The sequence below is a fragment of the Bos javanicus genome, chromosome 8, assembly GCF_032452875.1.
Source record: "Bos javanicus breed banteng chromosome 8, ARS-OSU_banteng_1.0, whole genome shotgun sequence".
NCBI lineage: Eukaryota > Metazoa > Chordata > Mammalia > Artiodactyla > Bovidae > Bos > Bos javanicus.
The window spans coordinates 111691050-111712490 of NC_083875.1; the positions used below are offsets into that span (position 1 = coordinate 111691050).

Sequence of the window (21441 nt, forward strand, 5' to 3'; positions counted from 1 at the left end):
GTGTGTGTGTGTGTGTGTGAGGGGGAAGTGTGCGTGTGCGCGCATGTACAGTGTGTGCGGGGAAAGTGTGCGTGCGTGCATGCATGTGCAGTGTGCGCGTGCGTGTGCGCGCATGTGCAGTGTGCGCACGTGCGCGCGCGGGGGATATGTGTGTGTGTGTGTGTGTGTGTGTGTGTGCCCGCGCCCGCGCCCGCGCTGCTGATGCAGATGCACAGGAAGTGCGCTGTCGCCCCGCGTTTCCAGGTGTTCTCCAGGCTCCGCCTTAGGAGGCCGTTTTCCCAAACATCCTCTTAGACGTCCAGGGGGTCGCAGAGTCGGCGGCAACTGAGCCACTGAACTGAACTGAGCTCTTAGATGCGGTGGCAACCGGGAGGAGGACACCCAGGTCACCCGGGGCCTCTGTGCCCCGTGGCCCCTACTGGAATGGGGCCTGCCTTTCTAACGAAGGAGGCCCCCTACTCAGCTCCCGTCCTTTGGTTTCCCCTCCTGGATTTTAATGAATGCCTTTTATTTTTCGGGCTTCAAATGCTTGTGTTTGATTTAAGCAGACAGTTCCAAGAAATCCCGGGGCCAGACAGAGTCTCATCTGAAGGACGCAGGAGCCCAGCAGAGGCGCATCAGTGCAGTCCGGGCAGCCTGCTGTCACACCCGTCTTGGGGCCCGCGCCACCGTTAACGAATCCTGATGGCTGGCTGGTGAGGCGGGTCACTGAGGGGGGCCCACAGGGACACACGGGCAGAGGCACACCCTGGGGGTCCGCCGAGAGGAGAGGTCCCAGGGGGCGTCCAGGAGGACCCTGGAGTGGAACAAGCCTGTTTCCGCCCTCCCGAGTGCTGCCAGCAGGTGTTGGGGGCTGAGTGCCCAACACCGAAGCCTCCCGTCATTGGAGCCTCGGAACCTGACCTTACTTGGAAATGGGGTCCGTGCAGGTGTGACTGCATACGGCCCTCAGGGAGGTCCTCCTGAGTGAGGGCGGCCCTGAACCCGGGCCCGGGGTCCTTACTGAAGAGGAGGCGGGGGGCAGAGGCCATGCGGGCACCCTGAGGGCCGGGCAGGGCTGTGACCAGAGCCCCCCAAGCCAGCATCACAGAGCCTGGGAGTGCACCGCCGGCCTAGACTGAGGCGCAGACTCGGGGCGTGTCCAGCCGCCCGTCTGTGGGTGTCTGCTGTGGCAGCGTCAGCAAGCTGAGCCCAGCCCGTCCCCCATTTCTCAGGCGGGACCCAAGGCTCCGACTGCTCAGCTCTGCACCCGAGCTCCTGCAGGTCCCCTGGTCCCCGGACGCCTCCACGCAGGTGACCCCAATCACGTCCTTCCTCGAGAACCCCAAGTGGGAGGCTCCCAACATGGCGAGCCCACCCTGCTCACCAGCCACATGAGGCCGCCCGGCATGGCAGTCATTCAGGGACGCCCGTGCGGTTTCCTGGCCAGATCTGCTGTCCCTGGACAGGGCTGGGGGAGCCGTCCCCACGTCTTCCCGAAGTGAGTCCTCCCCGCTCCCTCACCTTCCTTGCCCAGCACCCGCCAAATACCCTGCTCTCTGGAGTAACTGGGGGTGGGTATGGGGGGAGTTCAACATGGGGACGGTGCTGAAACCACAGCAGGGTCCTGGGTGAGGAACCCTGAGGTCCAAGATGCTCTGTGATCAGTAACTGGAAGGGTTGGATCCATTTTCTAGGAGGGGGTCATGGACGGGGGAGGCTGGCATGCACTTTATCTGCTTTATTTATGCGTCTGTTGTGGGTAACAGACTTGCCTGAGGTTCACGTAGGGCCACATTTGGCATAATTCCCAATGCCTGAATTGGCCATCTCCTCTGACACGTGAGAGACCAGCTGAGAAGGCTTGGTCACCAGAAAGCTGGGCTGGATGCGGGCACGGGCTGGGGGTCCTTCCCGCCTGGCTCAGGCCTAGCCCTGGGGGCGGCCTGGGTCTGCCTGCTGGTGAGGAGGTGGGGGGTGGGCGCCACCCTGACGTGTGCTGGGGATGGAGGGGGACGCGAGGAGCCCTTACCTCCTCTGGAAGGACAGAGGCCCCCACCCGGGGAGGGGAGGGGATGGCCTGCCCCACCCCTGCTGGGCATGAAGCCCTGCCTGTGAGCGGATGCCCCCTGGCCTCCCCCCCCCGACCGCAGCCTCTTTGCTTGATGCTCTCAGGACCTCTGGCCTCGCTGTCCATGCCAGGCCAAGGTGGCAGAGGGTATCCCTGTCCTTAAACAGCCCCTGGTGCCTGTGCCGCTGGGACAGTCACTCTGAGCCACGAGGCTCCTGCGTGTGTCTTTCTCCAGTTCTGCAAATGTGTATCTATCTACAGACGACTCCCCTGGTGGTCCAGTGGTTAAGAATCTGCCCACCGATGCAGGCAATGAGGCTTCAGTCTCTGCTCAGGGAAGATTCCACGTGCAGCAAGGCAGCTAAGCACGCGTGCCACGACTGAAAGCTGTGAGCCTAGAGCCCATGCTGGGCAAAAAAAAAGGCCACCACGAGAAGCCCCCGCAACTGCAACTAGAGTAAGACCACACGCGGCAAGGAAGACCCAGCACGGCCAAGAAACAAAAACAACAAAAAAAACCCACGAAGAAAATCACGTGTATCTACAGTGTATTTGTTGCTGTTCAGTTGCTCAGTCCTGTCTGACTCTACGACCCCATGGACTGCAGCGCGCCAGGCCTCCCTGTCCATCACCAACTCCCGAAGCCTGCTCAAACTCCTGTCCATTGAGTTGGTGACGCCATCCAACCATCTCATCCTCTGTCATCCCCTTCTCCTGCCCTCAATCTTTCCCAGCATCAGGGTCTTTTCCAATGACTCAGTTCTTCACATCAGGTGGCCTAAGTACTGGAGCTTCAGCTTCAGCATCAGTCCTTCCAGTGAACATTCAGGATTGAATTCTTTAGGATGGACTGGTTGGATCTCCTTGCAGTCCAAGGGACTCTCAAGAGTCTCCTCCAACACGACAGTTCAAAAGCATCAATTCTTTGATATCAGCTTTCCCTATAGTCCAACTCTCACATCCATACATGACTACTGGAAAAACCACAGCTTTGACTATAGGGACATTTTGTTGGCAAAGTAATGTCTCTGCTTTTTAACATGCTGTCTAGGTTGGTCATAGCTTTTCTTCTGAGGAGCAAGTGTCTTTTAATTTCATGGCTGTAGTCACCAACTGCAGGGATATTGGAGCCTCCCAAAATAAAATCTGTCACTGTTTCCACTGTTTCCCATCTGTTTGCCATGAAGTGATGGGACCAGATGCCATGATCTTAGTTTTCTGAATGTTGAGTTTTAAGCCAGCTTTTTCACTCTCCTTTCATCAAGAGGCTCTTTAGGTCCTCTTCACTTTCTGCCATAAGGGTGGTGTCATCTGCATATCTGAGTTTATTGATATTTCTCTCAGCAATTTTGATTCCAGCTTGTGCTTCATCCACCCTGGCATTTTACATGATGTACTCTGCATATAACTTAAATAAGCAGGGTGACCATATACAGCCTTGATGTACTCCTTTCCTAATTTGGAACCAGTCTGTTGTTCCATGTCCGGTTCTGACTATTGCTTCTTGATCTGCATAGAGATTTCTCAGGAGGCAGGTCAGGTGGTCTGGTATCCCTATCTCTTGAAGAATTTCCCACAGTTTGTTGTGATCCAAACAAAGGCTTTAGTGTAGTCAATGAAGCTGATGTTTTTCTGGAACTCTCTTGCTTTTTTGATGATCCAACAGATATTGACAAATTGATCTCTGGTTCTTCTGCCTTTTCTAAATCCAGTTTGAACATCTGGGAGTTCTGGGTTTGCATACTGTTGAAGCCTGGCTTGGAGAATTTTGAGCATTACTTTGCTAGTGTGTGAGATGAGTGCAATTGTGCGGTAGTTTGAGCATTCTTTGGCATTGCCTTTCTTTGAGATTGGAATGAAAACTGACCTTTTCCAGTCCTGTGGCCACTGCTGAGTTTTCCAAATTTGCTGGCATGTTGAGTGCAGCACTTTGACAGCATCATCTTTAGGATTTGAAATAGCTCAACTGGAATTCCATCACCTCCACTAGCTTTGTTCATAGTGATGCTTTCTAAGGCCCACTTGACTTCACATTTCAGGATGTCTGGCTCTAAGTGAGTGATCACACCATCGTGATTATCTGGGTCGTGAAGATCTTTTTTATATAGTTCTTCTGTGTATTCTTGCCACCTCTTTTTAATATCTTCTGCTTCTGTTAGGTCCATACCATTTCTGTCCTTTATTGAGCCCATCTTTGCATGAAATGTTCCCTTGGTATCTCTAAGTTTCCTGAAGAGATTGCTAATCTTTCCCATTAGACTAGCAGTCAGCAATGTATCTATTTTGTTTTAAAAGTGAATGGTATTTCAGGGCACACGCATCCTGACCTTGACACCTGGAGGCGTGGGCATGCCCACGCCCACACATGCTCGGGTCTCCCCTGTAACCGCTGTGTGCGCTCCTCAGCTATGGAGCACAGCACACTTTCACCACCTTCTTTAAATCACTGCCTATTTTTTAAAGGCAAAACATTTACCAGTTTTGGTGACTTTTCCCACTGCTTATAAAAATCACACACACAATTATGTAGAAACATAAGCTCAGTCGTAAAAGGGAAAATAAAACTGCGTTTCAGCCCATCCTTCCTGTGACTGTAGTTTAACATCAAGTATCAGTTTTCAGCCTTTTCTATTAACATATGCTTCATGTAAACATACCTTTGAGGACTTTTCCAGGTCATTAACTTTTTTTTTTTTTTTTCAGGTCATTAACTTTTTAAATGATATGGTCTTTCATGAATGCCTCTCAGGAATATGTGGTGATGAATGAAAACACTCTATTATAAAAACTTCTGAGTCAGTTGCCAGTTTATTTTCCAGAAACGCTCCATCATTTTTCTGCTCACACACGTGTGAGCGTGTGTTCCCACGAGGCTCCCTGACGGCTGTGGGGGGTGGGGTGGGGGGTGGGGAGTGCGGCCCCCAGGGGTGTGGCTGTCTCAGCTCGAGTGGCAAGCCCCGCAGACAACGCTGACCTGTCACGGCCTGGGGGCTGGAGGCCTGGGGCCGGGGCTGCAGGGTGGTCCCTGGGCCTCGCTCCTCGCTGGGTCCTCTCCTGTGCGCCCCCCCTCGGGACTCCATCCCACCTGGACACCTCCTTGGAGGCCCATCTCTGCAGACGGCCATGCTGGGGTTTGGGGAGATTCCGGGGCAGCAGCTTTTGGGGTGCTTCCTGGGTGTGCGATGTGCAGTTGAGGCCTGGATCTGGGATCCGGGGGGCACAAGGTGTGGTCTCCCTTGGGCTGGGACCCTCCCCCCCGGCCCGGGAGGCAGGCCAACAGTACTTGATGCATTTGATTTAGAAACTTAAAGGAAAACAGAGTGTAAAGCAGGTAGATCCCAAGTGTTAGTCCAGAGGCCGCGGATGCTCTGGGTGGGGGTGGGGTTCCCCTCCCCGCCTGAGCCGGAGGCGCCCCTCATTGTCTCTGGAGGTGTAGGCCCGGTCCTTCTGGCGGCCTCTCCTGTCTCTCCTATTTCACAGGGTAACTAATTTGTTTCCACGACTGCGTTGAGGCCGTCTGCCCAGGAGATGCTGCATTTGTGTGTTTACCACACAAATGACTAGAAATAGAGCTCGGCTCTGCTTTATACAATACATGTTTATATCAGAATCTTAAGTGAACTGTTTTAAGATGTATTAGCAGAGCTGGGTAACTTCAAGAGCCCCTGCCAGAGTTCTTTAATCCAGGTGCGTTAGACACTTTAAAGGCAGGCGTGACCATGAGAACAGACACTGACCCCAGAGCTGAGAACGGTGACCCCTGTCCTGGCCCCACTGCACACGCAGGCCCGTGTCCTCGCCCCCGCCCCCTGTGCTGGAAATGTGCAGGATGAAGAACGGATTCGCTCCCCTGACACCAGATTCCTCCGAGGGGCTCAGCAGAGGCTGGAAAAGGCCCCGGGGAGCAGAGTGGAGCTGCAGCTATGGGGCGGGGGGAACGGGCCCTCTCCCCCCATCTACGAATCTCTAGAACGCTCCGGCTCAGGGCGAGAACCGTGTGTGTTACGGGTCCGCTCTCCCGCGAGGCTGCTGGGAGTGGCCCCGGGACGCCCCCGGCCCCGTGCGTGCGCGCCCCGCGTCTGCAGCCCGCCTGATGGAGGCGGCGGCGGGCAGACGCCGAGCGGGAGGCCCGGGGGCGTGCGCGGGGCGCTAGGCCAGCTTGAGGCAGTGCGTGTTGAAGCAGTCGCCCTCCGTGCTGGCCACGGCCTCCAGCAGGGCCTGCTTCTTCTGCAGGCTGCGGGACGACTCCAGCTCGTACATGGTGGTCAGGTTGAAGAGCACGCTCTCGTGCAGGTGCTGCCGCGGGTCCCGCTGGGCCATGGCCTCCAGCTGCCGCAGCGAGTCCTTGAGGCGGCCCAGGTACAGCAGGCACACGGCCGCGTTGTTGTTGGCCTGGGGGGCGGGGGCAGGGCTGGGTGGGGTGTGCGGGCGGCCCAGGCCCCCCAGCCCTGGAGGGGGCCCGACGCCAGCGGACGCACCACCTCTGCCCGGGGCGTCTTACCACTGCATTCGAGGGGTCCACCCTCAGGATCTCTGTGAAGAACCTGTGCGCTTCGGCGAAGTTATTCTGACCGAGGTGAAGGAAAGCTCTGCAAATAAGCGACACGGGAGGGATGATTCGGAAGTCGGGAGGCAGGCGGGTGTGTGGCGGGGACACTGAGGGGACAGCTCCAGGAAGTGGAACCTCGCGGGAGGGCGCGGGGAACGCAGTCCGTAGTAACGCCCTATCTTTGTGGGCAGACGGACCGTAACTAGACTAGTCCTGCTGCAGTTCGTAAGAGAGAAACATCAGGTCACTATGCTGTGTAACAGGAACGAATGGTGTTTCAGGTCAATGACACTCCAAACTAACTCACAGAGAAGATTCAATTGTGGTCACCGGGGAAGGAGGGCAGGGATTGGATGAAGGCGGTCCACAGGCACCCGGGGCGCAGCGTACAGCACCGGGAACAGCATGCACACCGCTGTGCGTTACCGTGAACGCCGAGAGAGGGCGCTCTGCCTCTCATTTTGTATCCGTATGGGGTGATGAGTGTTCGCTATTTTGTGGGCATCACTTCCCAATGTCCCAATGTATGGAAGTCAAGTCATTATTGTTCTCACCTTAAACCTGCACCGTGCTGCAGTTACGGCTCAGCAAAGCTGGAGATCACAGAAAAGAAATACACACCTGTTCATCAAAACCATGGTTTTGCCCTGCAGTCCATCCAATTTCTGGGTTACTTTCTCTACGTCTTGAAAGTACTTTTCAGCTGCTTTTATGTCTCCAATCTGCTTTGACAAAATGAAGCAGTCAATTCAGGTGACGATGTTAGACCTGTACCCACACATACAGTTCCCCAATGTCAGGTGGTGACGTGTCAGGCGGGGTGAAACTTAGGTGACCACTTACTGTCATTTTTCATTAAAAAACAAAACGCATTCAGGACAGAGCAGGATGTCAACATCTGTCCACATGTCAGAAACTGAGTGATTAAGTTGTATATAAAAAGGCAAATAATAAAAAGTACTGTGATATATCTAGTAAGCAAATAAACAAACCCAAACTAGTTATCTGAAGAAAAAACATGAGATAATAAATGGAAGAACTAGTCAAGGAAAAGAAAGCGTAAGTGGAGCAGAATTATAGACGAGAGGGGAGAAGCGCCCTTGGGTAACAGAGACTGAAGCGATTATGGAAGAGGACAACTTTGCAGGACTCCAAGCAAATGCACGCGGACACACGGAGCAGACATGTGATCTGTATTTTGGCACTCTAAACTGCCAAAATTGATCCCAGAAACAGAGAGAACCTCTCCCACACATGGAACAGTAAAGCTGTTGATAAATTGTCCCACAAGCCCCAGGAGTGTGGCTCAGGCCTTTGAGTCAATTCTTCATATCTTCCGGCAACAGATAATTCTAGAATTATCTGAGGACAGAGAGAGAAAAAGCAAGCCACTTCTATGAAGACAGAAAACAGATACCAAGTGCTCCTGAGAATAGTGGGCGCACACGCACATGCACGCACACACACGCACGTGTACGCACGCACACACGCACGCACATGTACGCGCACACACGCACGTGTACACATGCACACACACACGCACGCACGTGTACGCATGCACACGCACACACAAACCCAGACCAGCCTCAGCTGCAAAGAGCCAGGGCCCTCCCCCGGAGCGCAGGGTTTTGGCGGCTGCGCCCTGAGTGTTTCGGTGGTGGAAACTGAAGACGCTCCCACACCTGCTTCTCCCCTCCTTCCCAGGGAGGAGGGTGCCAGGGGCCCTGGGGGGTCTGGGGCGGGAGAGGAGCCCACGGTGGCCGGCTCCTCACATCAACACGTTTCTACAGCAACAGGGCAAGGCCTCAGCCACCCGTCTGTGCACTGCCTGACGGAAATCTACGTACACTGACGTGTAGCGACTGGCCTCCCCATCACCTCGAAGCTGGAGGCTTGATACTCAGTACAGTCAAACCAGGACCAAAATAGAAACCGCCTTCTGACAGCAACAGACGTCTGCCTTGACACCCTCCCTCGCTTTCTCAGACCCACAGGACGCGCTGAGGTGCAGCCCCCGACCCCCACCCCTCGCACCTGCAGGAAGATGCGGCCGATGCAGCTCAGCACCTGGGGCTCCTGCTCTGGGTGGAACTGGACGACCGCGCGGTACGCGTCCACGGCCAGCACGTAGTCCTGCGGGAACACTCGAGAGTCAGGAGATCCCGCTCTGAGCACGGCACCCACAGACCTCGTGAGCAGGGGACACGGCACCCACCAGGAGCGGGGCAGATGGCCCAGCGGGCCGGGCTCTGGGGTCTGGGCGTGGCCGCGGTCCTCAGAGCCCTCCTCTCCCGGGGGTCTGGCTGTGCGCTTGGCCTGGGGGTCTTGCTCCCTCCATCTGCTGAGCAGCAACTAGCATTTCACCCGGACCAACTTTTTCCTGCTTGTCAGCCCTCGGGGCCCGAGCTTGGATGGCAGGTGGCCCATCCCGTCTGCGGACACCGTCTGGGGCTCGTGATAACAGCTTGCTATCTCTTGACGGGCGCAGGCGCAGACCACAGGCTTCCACGGCAGTTTTCTCCTGAGCCTCTGTCAGACCCCTCAAGGTACTTCTCTTTCTTTACTCGCCTCCATCTTCATGCAGACCAGGACTGGAGTCACTAGTTTGCTAACTGGGGCGTTAGGTGACCGGGGACGTTCCACAGGAAAACCAGAAGCAGACCCGCCAGCCCAGCACCTTTGAGTGAAGCTCATCCAAGTGAACTGGGCCCCCGGTGCTTGCGGGGAGCCGGCAACACCCGCTGACGTGCCCTACGCATCTAAGTGCCCGTGTCCACAAGAGCGTGCAGTGGGCGAGGGCCCTCTCCTGGGGGTGCAGTGGCCCCGGGCCTCTCAGACCTGGACGAGGACCCCGGGGCGGCTGCAGCACTGGGCTCAGGCGTGCTCCCAGGAGCCCGGCTGCCCGTGACCCGGAGCCCGGCCCAGAGCTGCTGTTGGCCGGAGGCTGTTCCCGGGGACGGTCCTCTGCTGGGTGAGGACTCGCCGCCCTTTCAGGGACTTCAGCTGCACTGAGCTCTCCAGGGAGAGCGCCATCTACTCTGGTTGGGCAGCCGCGGCCTGATGGTGCCCTGAGTGGCCAGGGCGCAGGGCTGGGCAGGGCAAGGTGACCCGTCAAGGGGCTGGGGGATATCCAGGCTGTGACTCAGGCCACTCTGCCTGACAGCATTCCAGGCGGACGTTCAGGGCTGAGGCATACGGACAGACAGCTCATCATCGAAAAGGTAAGCGACCGTCAGGTCACCCGGCAGAACTGATGCCAGAGCCCACTGCCCACCACCCGCGAGGCTGGCTCGGCACCATGGCCTCACGCTGCTGTCCAAACGGGCTTGCCTGAGGTGGCAGCCAGACACACAAGTGTGCCGAGGCTGTGACAGCAAGATGCTTCACTCCTTTTTAACTCAAGAATACTAAAGAATCATCTAAAATTTCACATTAACCCTCATTTGTAGTACAGGCACTCCTGAAGCACCGTGTTGGTTCTGTGCTGGGTTCAGAGAGCGCGGACGGCAGGCGGAGTCAGGGCGAGGGGACCCCCTTGGTGAGCACGGGGCCAGGACCCCGAGAGGCATGGAGCGCGAGGACTTCAGGAGCCCCATTCAGACCCGCTGCAGCACCGAGTGTCAGCGCTGCACTCTGCGGACGTTCCACTTAGTAGAAACTGAAGCACGTGGACCCCAGGTGTGCCCCTGGCCCCTCTGCTTGCATGCCGCACAGGGGCTCTTCCCCCTGAGCGCCCAGGGCCCCCGCCTCCGGGAAACGGTACCTTCATGAGCAGCAGGCAGTTGGCCATGGAGCAGGTCACGCGGCCCAGGCGGGACCGCCACAGCTGCACGGAGGCTGCAAAAGAGGAGGGGTGAGCGCCCAGGGACGTGGCCAGCAGCCCAGCCACAGACGGATACAGCCCCCACGTCTGTGGCCCTGCCCTGGCCATGGCTTCCTGTGCAGCTTGGCGCATCCCTCGGGCTGTGCTCTCGATGGCCGCCCAGCTTCAGGGGGACAGAGCCTGACTGGACCAGGAGATGAGCCCGTCGTGTAGCAGGGCCACCCCGGCGGGTTGTGGATGGGCGGGGCTCCCCGCTGTAGGGCTGTGGACAGTCACACAGGGGCGTCAGCACCGCAGCCCTGGTGACAGTGGCCTGCCTGCCCGAGGCCTGGGTGTCCCACCCGCTTATGTGGAAGCATCAGTTCCTAACCCAGCTGCCTCGCCAGGCTCTGAGGGCTGGCGGGGGAGGAGATGTGGGGTGGGAGGGTGGAGAGGCCGGGGCAGAACAGGCCCGGGGAGGACCCTCCTCCTGCTGCCAGGACCAAGGGGCAACTCTGAGGTAAGAACCTCCTAGAAAGGATGCTCGTTCTGGGAGGAAAGCAGCGAGGAGATGCGCGTGGGAGAGGCGAGACGGACAGAGGCTGAGGCCCGGAGCAGGCCTGGGCCGGCCCGGGGACACGTGCGGCACTGACCTTGCCTGTTCTCCTGCGCGATGCTGCTCGCAGTCCCGTCCTCCGCCAGGCCCTGCTCCAGGTTGGCCAGGATCTGCAGGACACGCAAGGACAACAGGAGTGAGTCTGCTTTTGGACACTCTGCTGAGACGCTCCAGGAGCAGCAGGTTTCTCTGCTGAGGGTCTCCTGGGGATACGAATCGAGTGTCGCCGCTCGGGATGCACGGGGCGGACAGCAGACAGAGTGGTGACCCTCTGGCTTGAGGGTCAGGGTTGACGACGCCCGCAGAGCGCCCAGGGAGCCCAGACATGCGGAGCGCGCGCCCGCTCTGTCTGGGAAGCTTCGGGTATGGGACACAAGAGGACAATTATTCACTTCTGTGAAAACATCAGTCTCGCTCCTCCAGGACCCCCGAGGCGTGCGGCCCTTTACTCATCTATCACTTAAGCTCCGAGCATCTGTCACTTTACACCGGTTTTACTGTTTGGCTAATGTCCTTGAATCACTTGTGACTGTTTCCCTGAAAGAAAGGAAGTTGCTGCCCTGGTGATCTGGGCAAAGCACAGATTCTCATGGAGGGCAGAATGAGGAGAACAAAACTGTTAACAGTGAACACTGTCTGCTGGAGAGAAAAATAAAGACGTGTCAACAGGTGTCTGGTGGAGAGCTCCCGGTTCTGTGACGACGGGCTTCAGGCACGTGCTTTGCGGAGACGCCCTCGCTCCGTGGCTCACCCTGCTGTCAGCGACGCCCTCCAAGGCTCACCCCAGAGGCGAAGCTCACCACCAGCAAAGCAGCTGCTCCAGACTCTCCCTGGCCTTGTCCCTGTGCCCGGGAAGGGCCACTGGACCTCCTCGACCTCAAGGGTCTGCGCTTCACACCAGGAGGAGGACGACCTGCCATGAACACAAAGGCCTGTCCTACCATGACTGCTCAGGACACACCTGCGTTTTACAAGTGTAACAGCTGCAAAGATGAGCTAGTTGGTCCAAACAAGGCCACATTTTCCAGCTACTTATCAGCCGTCTCCTGACCAGGAACAGAAGTCTTGATGGGCCACTGATCGGGGACAGTGACAAAGCGAGGGCTGGAGGCGCCGAGGAAGGGGAGCGGGGTCCTGGCTCTCCCAGCCCAAGGGCCGTGCAGGCTCCCGCGGGCCCTCCAGGAGCACTAACGGTGCGGGTCGGAGGCCGTGAGCCTCTGCCTCCCAGAACCACCCAGGTGGGCTGCACCCAGCGTGCCCAGCCTGGGAGGTGCTCGGGGGGCAGGTCAGCCCCACCCCGGCTCCAGGCCAGAGCACACAGTTCCCGAAGCAGCTGCAGTACTGAAGTAACAGTGGCTCTGAAAAGTGAAGATGCTGCCTCGAGGTGAGGAGGGAGGACTCAGGAGAAAGTGTGGGTCTGGGAGACGGTCCTCCACGCTGTGGGCGGGGCTGGCGTGACCAGAGCTGAGAGGCTGTGCGGAACCGACCGCCTTGCCCCCGCCCAGGGTACAGCTTGTCCTGGGCTGGTCCTGGGCGGGGCAGGCGCCCTCAGCACCATGGACAGCAGCGGAGGGAGGCCCAGGGCCCGGGAGGCAGGCGCTTGGCGGTTCTGTCCAGGAGAAAACTGTCGGCCTCTCCCGGGCTGCAGGCGGGGACGGGTGGGGACGGTCTAAGGACCGGGTTTATGTACGAAGTGTCCAGTCCTCAGACCCCTGGGCGCCAGCCCTGATGACTCACTAATGACCCACCGAGTCCACAGAGGGGCTTAGATTCCCCTGGAGCATCCTGGGACCTTCCCAGCCCTACCAGTCTCTTCCAGACTTCTGGAAAAGAGGCTTTTCAAAGTGAGAAGAGGCTTCTTGGAGCTTCCCCAGGCCATTGAAGGAGGATTAAGCACTCCCAGGAGCCAAGCGCTGGTCCGCATCCATCATCTGACCCCATGGCAGCCTGGAGGAGGCCGGAGACATTCCTCCTCCCGACACGAGCCGCTCAAGGCTTCCAAGGGCCAGTCATCCTGCTAGGAAGAGTCTGCTTGGCTCCGAAGTCCCTCCAACCACGGTCTGTGGACACGCCCGGTGTCCGTTATACTTTGAAACAATATTCTTCCCAGTCAGCTCAGAGTGAGAAACTTCAATGACAAGGTAAACCAGCCCTCACTTCCTGCTGGGAACCCAGAGGACCACCCAGGAGCTCCAGAAGCGTCCACCAAGAGCAACTGGGGACTGGAGGAGTTCAGCAGGTACAAATAACCCCATTTTGCGAATCTGTCAAACGTCGCTGCTCCTAACTGCTCAGTCACAGCTCTGAAAGCCCCTGCCTTCCAAGAGCACTGCACCTGGGCGAGCCGGCAGGGGGCGGGAAGGGGGCTGAAGCCGGGGAGACCCCGAGCCAGACGTCTCCGCCCCAGCGCCCAGGGGAGCAGTCTGATCCGCTGGCGCCACTCTACGCCTGCCACGTAACGGCTGCTTTAGAACCAAGGACAACCCGGGAAGCGCTGTTGAACCTCAGCTGCCTTCGGAGCCAGAATTACGAGTGACAGCTGTCGTCATGACGGAGTCGTCATGAGTGTAATCTGCTTTCATTCTGCAATATTTCCAGCCATTATCTCCTTAAATCCGGCTCCAGCACCTGTGAGACATGGAACAGGTGTTCGGAGCCTCCACAGGATGTGAGAGCTGTCGGGAGCCCGGGCACACGTTCACAGCTGTGATTTTATACAAGAGGAAACGCTTCTGCTTTTCATTTACTGACAGCACCAGGAAGAAGGGTTTTAGGCCTCGAGCTTTGCCAAAACCCACCCACCATCCCCCAGAGCAGCTTCAGCAAGAAGAGCAAGGAGCATAGCCACAAGGAGCTAGGCGACCTGCCTTCCCAGAGGGGGCGCGGAGATGGGGTGGGGACAGGGTGCTGTGAGGGTGGCAGCGGGCTGAGCGCTCCACCAGGCGGGGAGGGGGCGGCCCAGCGGGGCGGGGCTTACCTTGCTGCACACGGCCTTCACCCTGTGGAGCCGGTCCAGGGACTCCTGGGGGTTCCCCAGGTACTGCTGAAGCTCCGCGTGCAGGATCCGCATGGAAAAGGGGACCATGGAGCCTGGAAGCAGAGCCAAGGCAGAGTCAGTCTGTCTGCCACGCCAAGCACAGCCGGGAACCCGCAGGTGCTCCCGAAGCAGGGAGGATGGCGCTTCATTCCTGGCGGAGTGCACAGTGATGCGGTTCTCAAACGGGTCCCGGCTCTCTCGGTGAACCGCGTGTCGCAGACGACGACCGCAGGAGGCTGGCCGCCACCCCCTGCCCACAGCTACGCCCCAAACGCATGGAGGCTCTCACAGAGTGAGAAAAATGGTAGAGGCCACCAGCTGCTCCAGAACAGGCTGCTCGTGGACCCTCTGTGAATAGGCCAGTATCTATTTAAGAAATTAAATCAATAAGTAATAACTTTCTAAAACAGAAAGCACCGGGCGCAGACGGTGGCACTGGTGAGTTCTACAGAACACTGAGGAAGAAGAGGTACCAATTCTCCACAGTTTCTTCCGGAAAATAGAAGTGGAGGGGATGCTTCCTAATTTACTCTATGAGGCCAGCGTTACCCGCGTATCAAAACCAGACACCATCACGAGAAACGAAAACTACACATCAACACGGCTGATGAACAGATACAAAAATCCTCGGCAAAATTAGCAAGCCAAATCCAATTAAATCGAATCTACCAAAAAATTAGTAAGTCAAATCTAACGGTGTATAAGAGAAATTATCCACCATGACCAGGTGTGCAAGGCTGGTTCAACGTTCAAATATCCATGTAACCCATCATGCCAAACAAGCTGAACGAGAAAAATCACACGATAAACCCAAAGGAACAGAAAAGCATTTGACCCGTCGATGGGGTCGCACAGAGTCGGACACGACTGAAGCGACTTAGCAGCAGCAGCAGCAGCAACATCCATTCATGATGAAAATTCACAGCAAATGAAGAGTGGAGGAAAATGTCCCCAGTTTGATAAAGAACGTCTAGGAAAACCTACAGCTAATGAACGGTGAGAAACTACATGCTTTTCCTCTACGCGCCCGAGTAACGCAGGGATGTCCCCTTTTCACTGCTCGTACTGAGCACGGCACCGGAGGTCCTCACTAACGCAGACAGAACAGGGAAGCCAAGAGATCGTGCCCGCACGATGTCTGCTCTGGGCCCTTATGCCGTCGTCGCTCCATGCAGCGTCTTCCGTGGACTCGAGCCCCACCAGAGCACCTGCCCCAGACTCCCGCAGCCCCAGCAGGTGGGCAGCGGTGGCCCTCCATGTGCCCCCGTGACTTACGTGTGGAGTTGGGACTCTACTCAGATGAGAGTAGAAAAGGTGGGCGAGGGAGAGCCAGCACTGGTGTCCCATAAACACGTCACCCTTTGCCCGTGACTTTCCTGGGGGGCCCCGAGACAGCAGGCTCAGTTGGGAGTCGGCTTCCCCCTTCCTGGGGGCCCCGAGACAGCGGGCTCAGGTGGGAGTCGGCTTCCCCCTTCCTGGGGGCCCCGAGACAGCGGGCTCAGGTGGGAAGCGGCTTCCCCCTTCCTGGGGGCCCCGAGACAGCCGGGCTCAGGTGGGAGTCGGCTTCCCCCTTCCTGGGGGCCCCGAGACAGCCGGGCTCAGGTGGGAGGCGGCTTCCCCCTTCTCTCTTGGCACCTCTGGGCTGGTGCAGCTTCCACATCTCAAAGGACAGAACCCACGAGGGAAGTACACACAACCTCATGACACACAGAGAAAAATGCCCCTCCCTAGAGAAAAACACGGCTCGGAGTCAGGACAAGAAAAGGGGCGGCAGGAGAAACGCCATCTGCTGCGTCCAGCCTGAACAGCGCAGCGGGAGAGCCACCCCCCGGCAGGCTTTGATGCCAACACGAATGCAGGCGCTGGACGCACAGACGACGGGACGTGGCCGCTGGCCCCAAGCGAACCCTGCAGGCCTATCAACAAAACAGCAGACGCTGCTTTGACATAAGTCAGGCCTTTCCTACTTTAAAGAAATACAAACAAAAGTACCTTTAAACTGGCTCTCTCAGTCCGGCAAACCCGGCCTCGCTGCGTGTGAAGAGCCACCGGGAATCGGTGAAACCCTTCAGGCCAGTGGAGTCCAGCAACACGACCCGTGTGGCGCCGTGCCAGTCAGGGGCCCGTCTCCCCGGCAGGGATCACGTGCCTTGAAACAGAGCATGTGTCAGAATCTGGAAGGAGACCGACTTGCCAGAAGGTCCCGTGTGTGGTCATGACCCGCCGACTTCTAGGTCGTCATAAACACTGTAGGAGCGCTTCCAGGAATCATTTAGGAAGCACTAAGAGCAACTGCTCCTACGCCATTCACGCTCTGGAGTCCCCGCAGGACTGCAGGCCCGCTCGGCCGCCAGCGCCACAGCAGGTGCCCGAGGAATCACAGCCACCGGGCAGCGGGCCTGGAAGGCGAAGCGAGACGAGGGACGCCAGCCTGACCCCAGCGGCCTGCCTCCCTCAGCAGGCCAAGACTTCCCGGCGTGGATGGGCTGGGCCTCCGGCCACCCACTGGCCCCATGTGCTGGGCAGGCGGCGCCTTCCCTCCAGCGCTCCGGCTACCAGCGCGGGACAGGGAGCTGGACACGGCCAGGCTGCTGTGAGGCCCGAGGGGCAGATGCGACGGCATGGTGCCTGCCGGACGCCCAGCAGAGCACAGACTCCGTGGTCAGCAGGCCCAGCTCACCCTCACAAAGCTGGGCAGGGCCTCTCGCTGTCCAGGTGGCAGGGCCCGCTGCCTGACCACTGCTCTGGGCTCACTTCCCTGGACCCTCCCTGGTCTCCCTGCCCCCTGGCACCCCAGCTTTCTGTGCTCCGACGTGGGGACACAGGTCAGGGACGTCTGTGCCAGGCTGATGGCACAGTATGTCTCACCCATGCCGATGCCGAAACAAAGAGGCAGCCCGAGCAAGTCCTAGATAACTCACTGCTAAGGGGTCATTCAGTGCCGCCCCCAAGCCCCACGGCAGATGGGGAGTTCCGGACGGCCAGGCGCCCAGCAGCGTCTCGAGCGCTGTATCTGAAGCAGGCCGAGGGCACACACACGTCTCCCCGTTTCCTGCGTCTGGAGGAGGGCAGAGGCAGCTTCGCCCTGCTGTACTGATGGAGATGGAGGCCGACCGAAGAGGCCGTGTCTCTGACTGCCTGTTCCAGGAAAAGACTGCAGACGCCTGAGTTCGCAGAAAGGGTGAGCTGCGTGAAAGGTGGCAGGACCCCGGACCAGCCTCCTCGGACTGAGGAAGACACACCTGACTTGCCCAACTCAGAAGAGTGGGCAGAGGGAGGTGAGCCGCAAACCCGGCCCGCACAGAGGACGTTCACTCCGGGGGCGGTTCAGTCGCCTCATGGGGAACGAACGGGGACACCTGGAACGTGCCGAGTGGTTGATTTGCGGCCACCGCGTGAGCTCACCTGCTCACCAGTGTCTGCATCCAGCCTGGGAACTAGACATGTGCGTTGTGTGATTCTGGAGGGAGAGCAGACAGGGCCTAGAGAGCAGCGGCGGTGCATCCTTGCGGACGCGGGCGGAAGGGGGCTGATGGGGGCCTCGGGGCCGTCAGAGCCGGGTGTGGGGACACGCGGGCCCAGGGGAGGCGCAAGCTGTCTGCTCCCGGCCCCCAGCCGGGGCTTGTACACACCGCGGCCGAGCACTGCGCAGACGTGAGCAGCCTCTGACCCAACCTGTAGGCCCCGAGGTAAAGGGCCGCATCCGCAGCGAGGAGGAGCGGCGATCCAGGGGGAGGACGCGGACCAGGGCAGCGCAGGGAGAGGGCCAGAGGAAGGGCTCCCCAGGCCCCGGCCCAGCCCGCTCAGGCCTGGGTCTGTTCAGTGACCGTCATCACTGTTTCATGAGAACAAGGAGAGACTCCGAACAACCAATTAAAAGGCAGCCTGAGTGTGTGGAAACCATAATCCCCTGCAAGGAACTCCATGAAATTGCTACAAGTATCAGAGAAATACAGAAGACCACAAGAGTCTTCCTTTCTTGGATGAAAACGAAAAAGGGAAATTTCATGATATTAGCTCGTGATTCATTATGACTTGTTTTGAATACTCTGAATGGGTAAAAGCTATGCCCAATATTTAAATAAAACATATTAAAGCTCATTCATAAAAGTTATTTGTTTATATCGTTACAGCTTCTTTTTTACAGCAGTTTAATGACCTGCTTTGCTTACGTATTGCAAGCTAAAATGAAACGAATGAATCAAAACATCACATTTATGCTTGTTATACCACAAAATGGAAAGAAAAATTGGTAAACATTGAGCATACCATTATGGAGGAATGTTAGCACGCTTTAGCTAAAATATACGTATGATTTGTGTCTATTTCATAACTTAAATTAGCTGCTTAATGCTGCAGGGCGACCAGCTCCTCTTTATCCCTAAGACAACACACTGCAATTCCAGCTGGGATGGGAAGCCTGCTCAGTCTGTGTACTGCTGTCCTGAGAGCTGGGGCTGGGCTGGCAACGCGCCGTCCCATGCCTGGGCCCGAGGGCCTGGGTTCTCACTTCACGGGAAGCTGGGTGTCATCTCCACGAACCTCTGTCCCCGAGGAGAGGGAGCAGGACCACAGTGCCCAAATGGACCTGGTCCAGCACCCTGCCTGGTGTCACTGACCAGGACCCCGGGGCTGCTGAGCACTCAGCGTGGTCGGGGCTGGACGTGTTCACTGGCCGCCCTGGAAATACCCCCTTCTCCGTCTCCTATCATTCTTTTTTCAGGAAAACATGTTTATTTAGCTGTGCCAAGTCTTAGCTGCGGCACAAGGGATCCAGCTCCCTAAGCAGGGACTGATCCCATGTCCCCTGTCCTGGGAGCTCAGAGTCTTAGACACTGGGCCATACGGGAAGCCCCAGCTCGTCTCATTCTTAGCCTGCAGTAAATTAAAAGTAGCTGATGTATGAACAGTTGTTTGAACTTACAATTTACGTGGGTCTCAGCAGGAAAAGAAAATCAGCATTTTTACGCAGCTGTGAGTGTTAGGGCGCCTGCCTGTGAGCTCGGAGGTCTGACTCTCTGTTAGTAGCAGACAGACCGGCCGTCAGCATCAGCTGCCCACCCCTGGGCCCAGCACGGGGTCCTGCTCACGGCATGGCTGGGGGCACCCAGGGGCAGTGAGGCTGGGGGGGGCACGCGCACAGGCCCGGCGGGGGCTGACCCGGCCAGAGCTGGGACATGGTGCCGAGAGACTGTTCTTCTTTTTCCCAGGCTGGAGGGAAACAGGGCTGCTCCTCGCCAGGAGCACGGGAGAGCCGTCTCGATCATCAAAGCTTTCAGGTAGAATCTTTCGAAGAGAAACATCCCAAACCTCCCCTGTAGGTGCCTGTTGTGTCTCCACAGAACGCCTCTCCCTGTAAGCAGAGGCCACAGAGCCTGGCGCTCGGGGGGCAGGAGGCTGCCCGCTGTCTTCTCTGGGAGGGACGGACCGCGAAGGCTTGGAAATGTGGACAAGGAAGTTCTGGCACTCACTCCCCAGTGGGGACGCGGCCCCCAACAGCCAGGGGACGCTGGGTCCCTGTGATGTGCACAGAGCTGAGTGCATGGACATGCCTTATGGAGGAGAGGGGCCATGGCCTGCTCCCCGGGCTGAGGGGCGTCCCAGTGAGCGTGGGGGGGTCAGAGAGAGACCAGGTGGGGGGTCCTGGGGAGAGTGTGTGGGGGTTCACAGAGGGATGAGGTGGGGGCTCCCTGGGAGAGTGTGGGGGGGACTCTGAGAGACAAGGTGGGGGCTCGCTGGGAGAATGTGGGGGGACTCTGAGAGAGGAGGTGGGGGCTCCCTGGGGTGGGTGTGGGGGTAATGCTGAGAGAGGAGGTGGGGGGTCCTGGGGTGAGTGTGGGGGGGTCACTGGGAGAGGAGGTGAGGGCTCCCTGGGGTGAGTGTTAGGGGGACTCTGAGAGAGGTGGCAGCTCCCTGTGGTGAGTGTGGGGGGTCACTGGGAGAGGAGGTGGGGGCTCTGGGGTGAGTGTGGGGGGGACACTGAGAGATGAGGTGGGGACTCCCTGGGAGAGTGTAGGGGGCACTCTGAGAGGAGGTGGGGGCTCCCTGGAAGAGTGTGGGGGGGACTCTGAGACAGGAGGTGGGGGCTCCTGGGAGAGTGTTGGGGGGACTCTGAGAGAGGAGGTGGGGGCTCCCTGGGGGAGTGTGGGGGGCACTCTGAGAGGAGGTGGGGGCTCCCTGGGAGAGTGTGGGGGGGACTCTGAGAGGAGGTGGGGGCTCGCTGGGGGAGTGTGGGGGGGACTCTGAGAGAGGAGGTGGGGGCTCGCTGGGGGAGTGTGGGGGGACTCTGAGACAGGAGGTGGGGGCTCCCTGGGAGAGTGTAGGGGGGACTCTGAGAGGAGGTGGGGGCTCGCTGGGGGAGTGTGGGGGGGACTCTGAGAGAGGAGGTGGGGGCTCCCTGGGAGAGTGTGGGGGAACTCTGAGACAGGAGGTGGGGGCTCCCTGGGAGAGTGTAGGGGGGACTCTGAGAGGAGGTGGGGGCTCGCTGGGGGAGTGTGGGGGGGACTCTGAGAGAGGAGGTGGGGGCTCGCTGGGGGAGTGTGGGGGGACTCTGAGAGAGGAGGTGGGGGCTCCCTGGGAGAGTGTGGGGGGGACTCTGAGAGACGAGGTGGGGGCTCGCTGGGGGAGTGTGGGGGGGTCACTGAGAGAGGAGGTGGGGGCTCCCTGGGAGAGTGTGGGGGGGACTCTCAGAGAGGAGGTGGTGCCCTGCCCACCCCGTGCAGACACCATCAGACCCACCGCAGGAGTCCCACCGGGTGAGACAAAGCCGGGTGGGCACAGCTCCCACCTACCCCTTAATGACCAGGACCATCCCCTCTGCCTGGGGCCGCACCCCTGAATGTGGCTCATGGGGCTCCTGGCTTTGGTCCCTTCCCCCTTGGTCTTCTGGAGACCTTCTGGACCTGGGGGGCCACTTGGGGGCTGGATGTTTCACTAACGTGGGATGGGGTCTGCTGCCCCTCCTGCACCCACGCTGCCCGGCCGGCGGTCTCATCACCACCGTGAGCCAGCTTCATCAGGGCGACCGCCGGACGCCTGCCCTGTTCCGGGCTTGAAAGCCTGCCTCCCCTCCTCCTCCACGAGGGCGAAGTTCCCGCAGTCAGAGGAAGAGACAGAACTTTAATGCCAGGGAAGCTAAAGGTCTCAAAGTCCCCCACGCTGCAAATCCTCCTCTAAGTCTGGGGAAACTCAGGGCAACACAGACAGGCTCCCATCAGCCCATTACGCGAGTGAGACGGTGACAGAGGAGGAAGCGCCAGGAACTAAGACAGTGCAGCCCCAGCCTCCCCTGCGTCCGCACAGAGATGGGGCTGAGCTTCAAGGAGACACAGTGCAGAGAAGCAGCCGAGCCATGAGCCGAGGGGAGCCCATGAAGGCCGCCTGCCGC

At 58.6% G+C, this 21441-nt stretch overlaps 1 protein-coding gene across 2 annotated transcripts in view; it reads right to left on the reverse strand.

Annotated features, from left to right (window-relative positions):
* Positions 1–4839: 4839 nt before the first annotated feature.
* TRAPPC12 (trafficking protein particle complex subunit 12) overlaps positions 4840–21441 on the reverse strand; it is a 36036-nt gene continuing 19434 nt past the window's right edge. For both annotated transcript variants that reach the window (XM_061426738.1, XM_061426739.1), the window contains 7 exons: positions 13995–14107; positions 11055–11127; positions 10363–10436; positions 8634–8732; positions 7221–7321; positions 6552–6639; positions 4840–6442 (listed from right to left, as the gene is read on the reverse strand). In XM_061426738.1, coding sequence (XP_061282722.1) covers positions 6200–6442; positions 6552–6639; positions 7221–7321; positions 8634–8732; positions 10363–10436; positions 11055–11127; positions 13995–14107 — 791 coding nt within the window. In that variant the 3' untranslated portion in view covers positions 4840–6199. The remainder of the gene's footprint in view (positions 6443–6551; positions 6640–7220; positions 7322–8633; positions 8733–10362; positions 10437–11054; positions 11128–13994; positions 14108–21441) is intronic.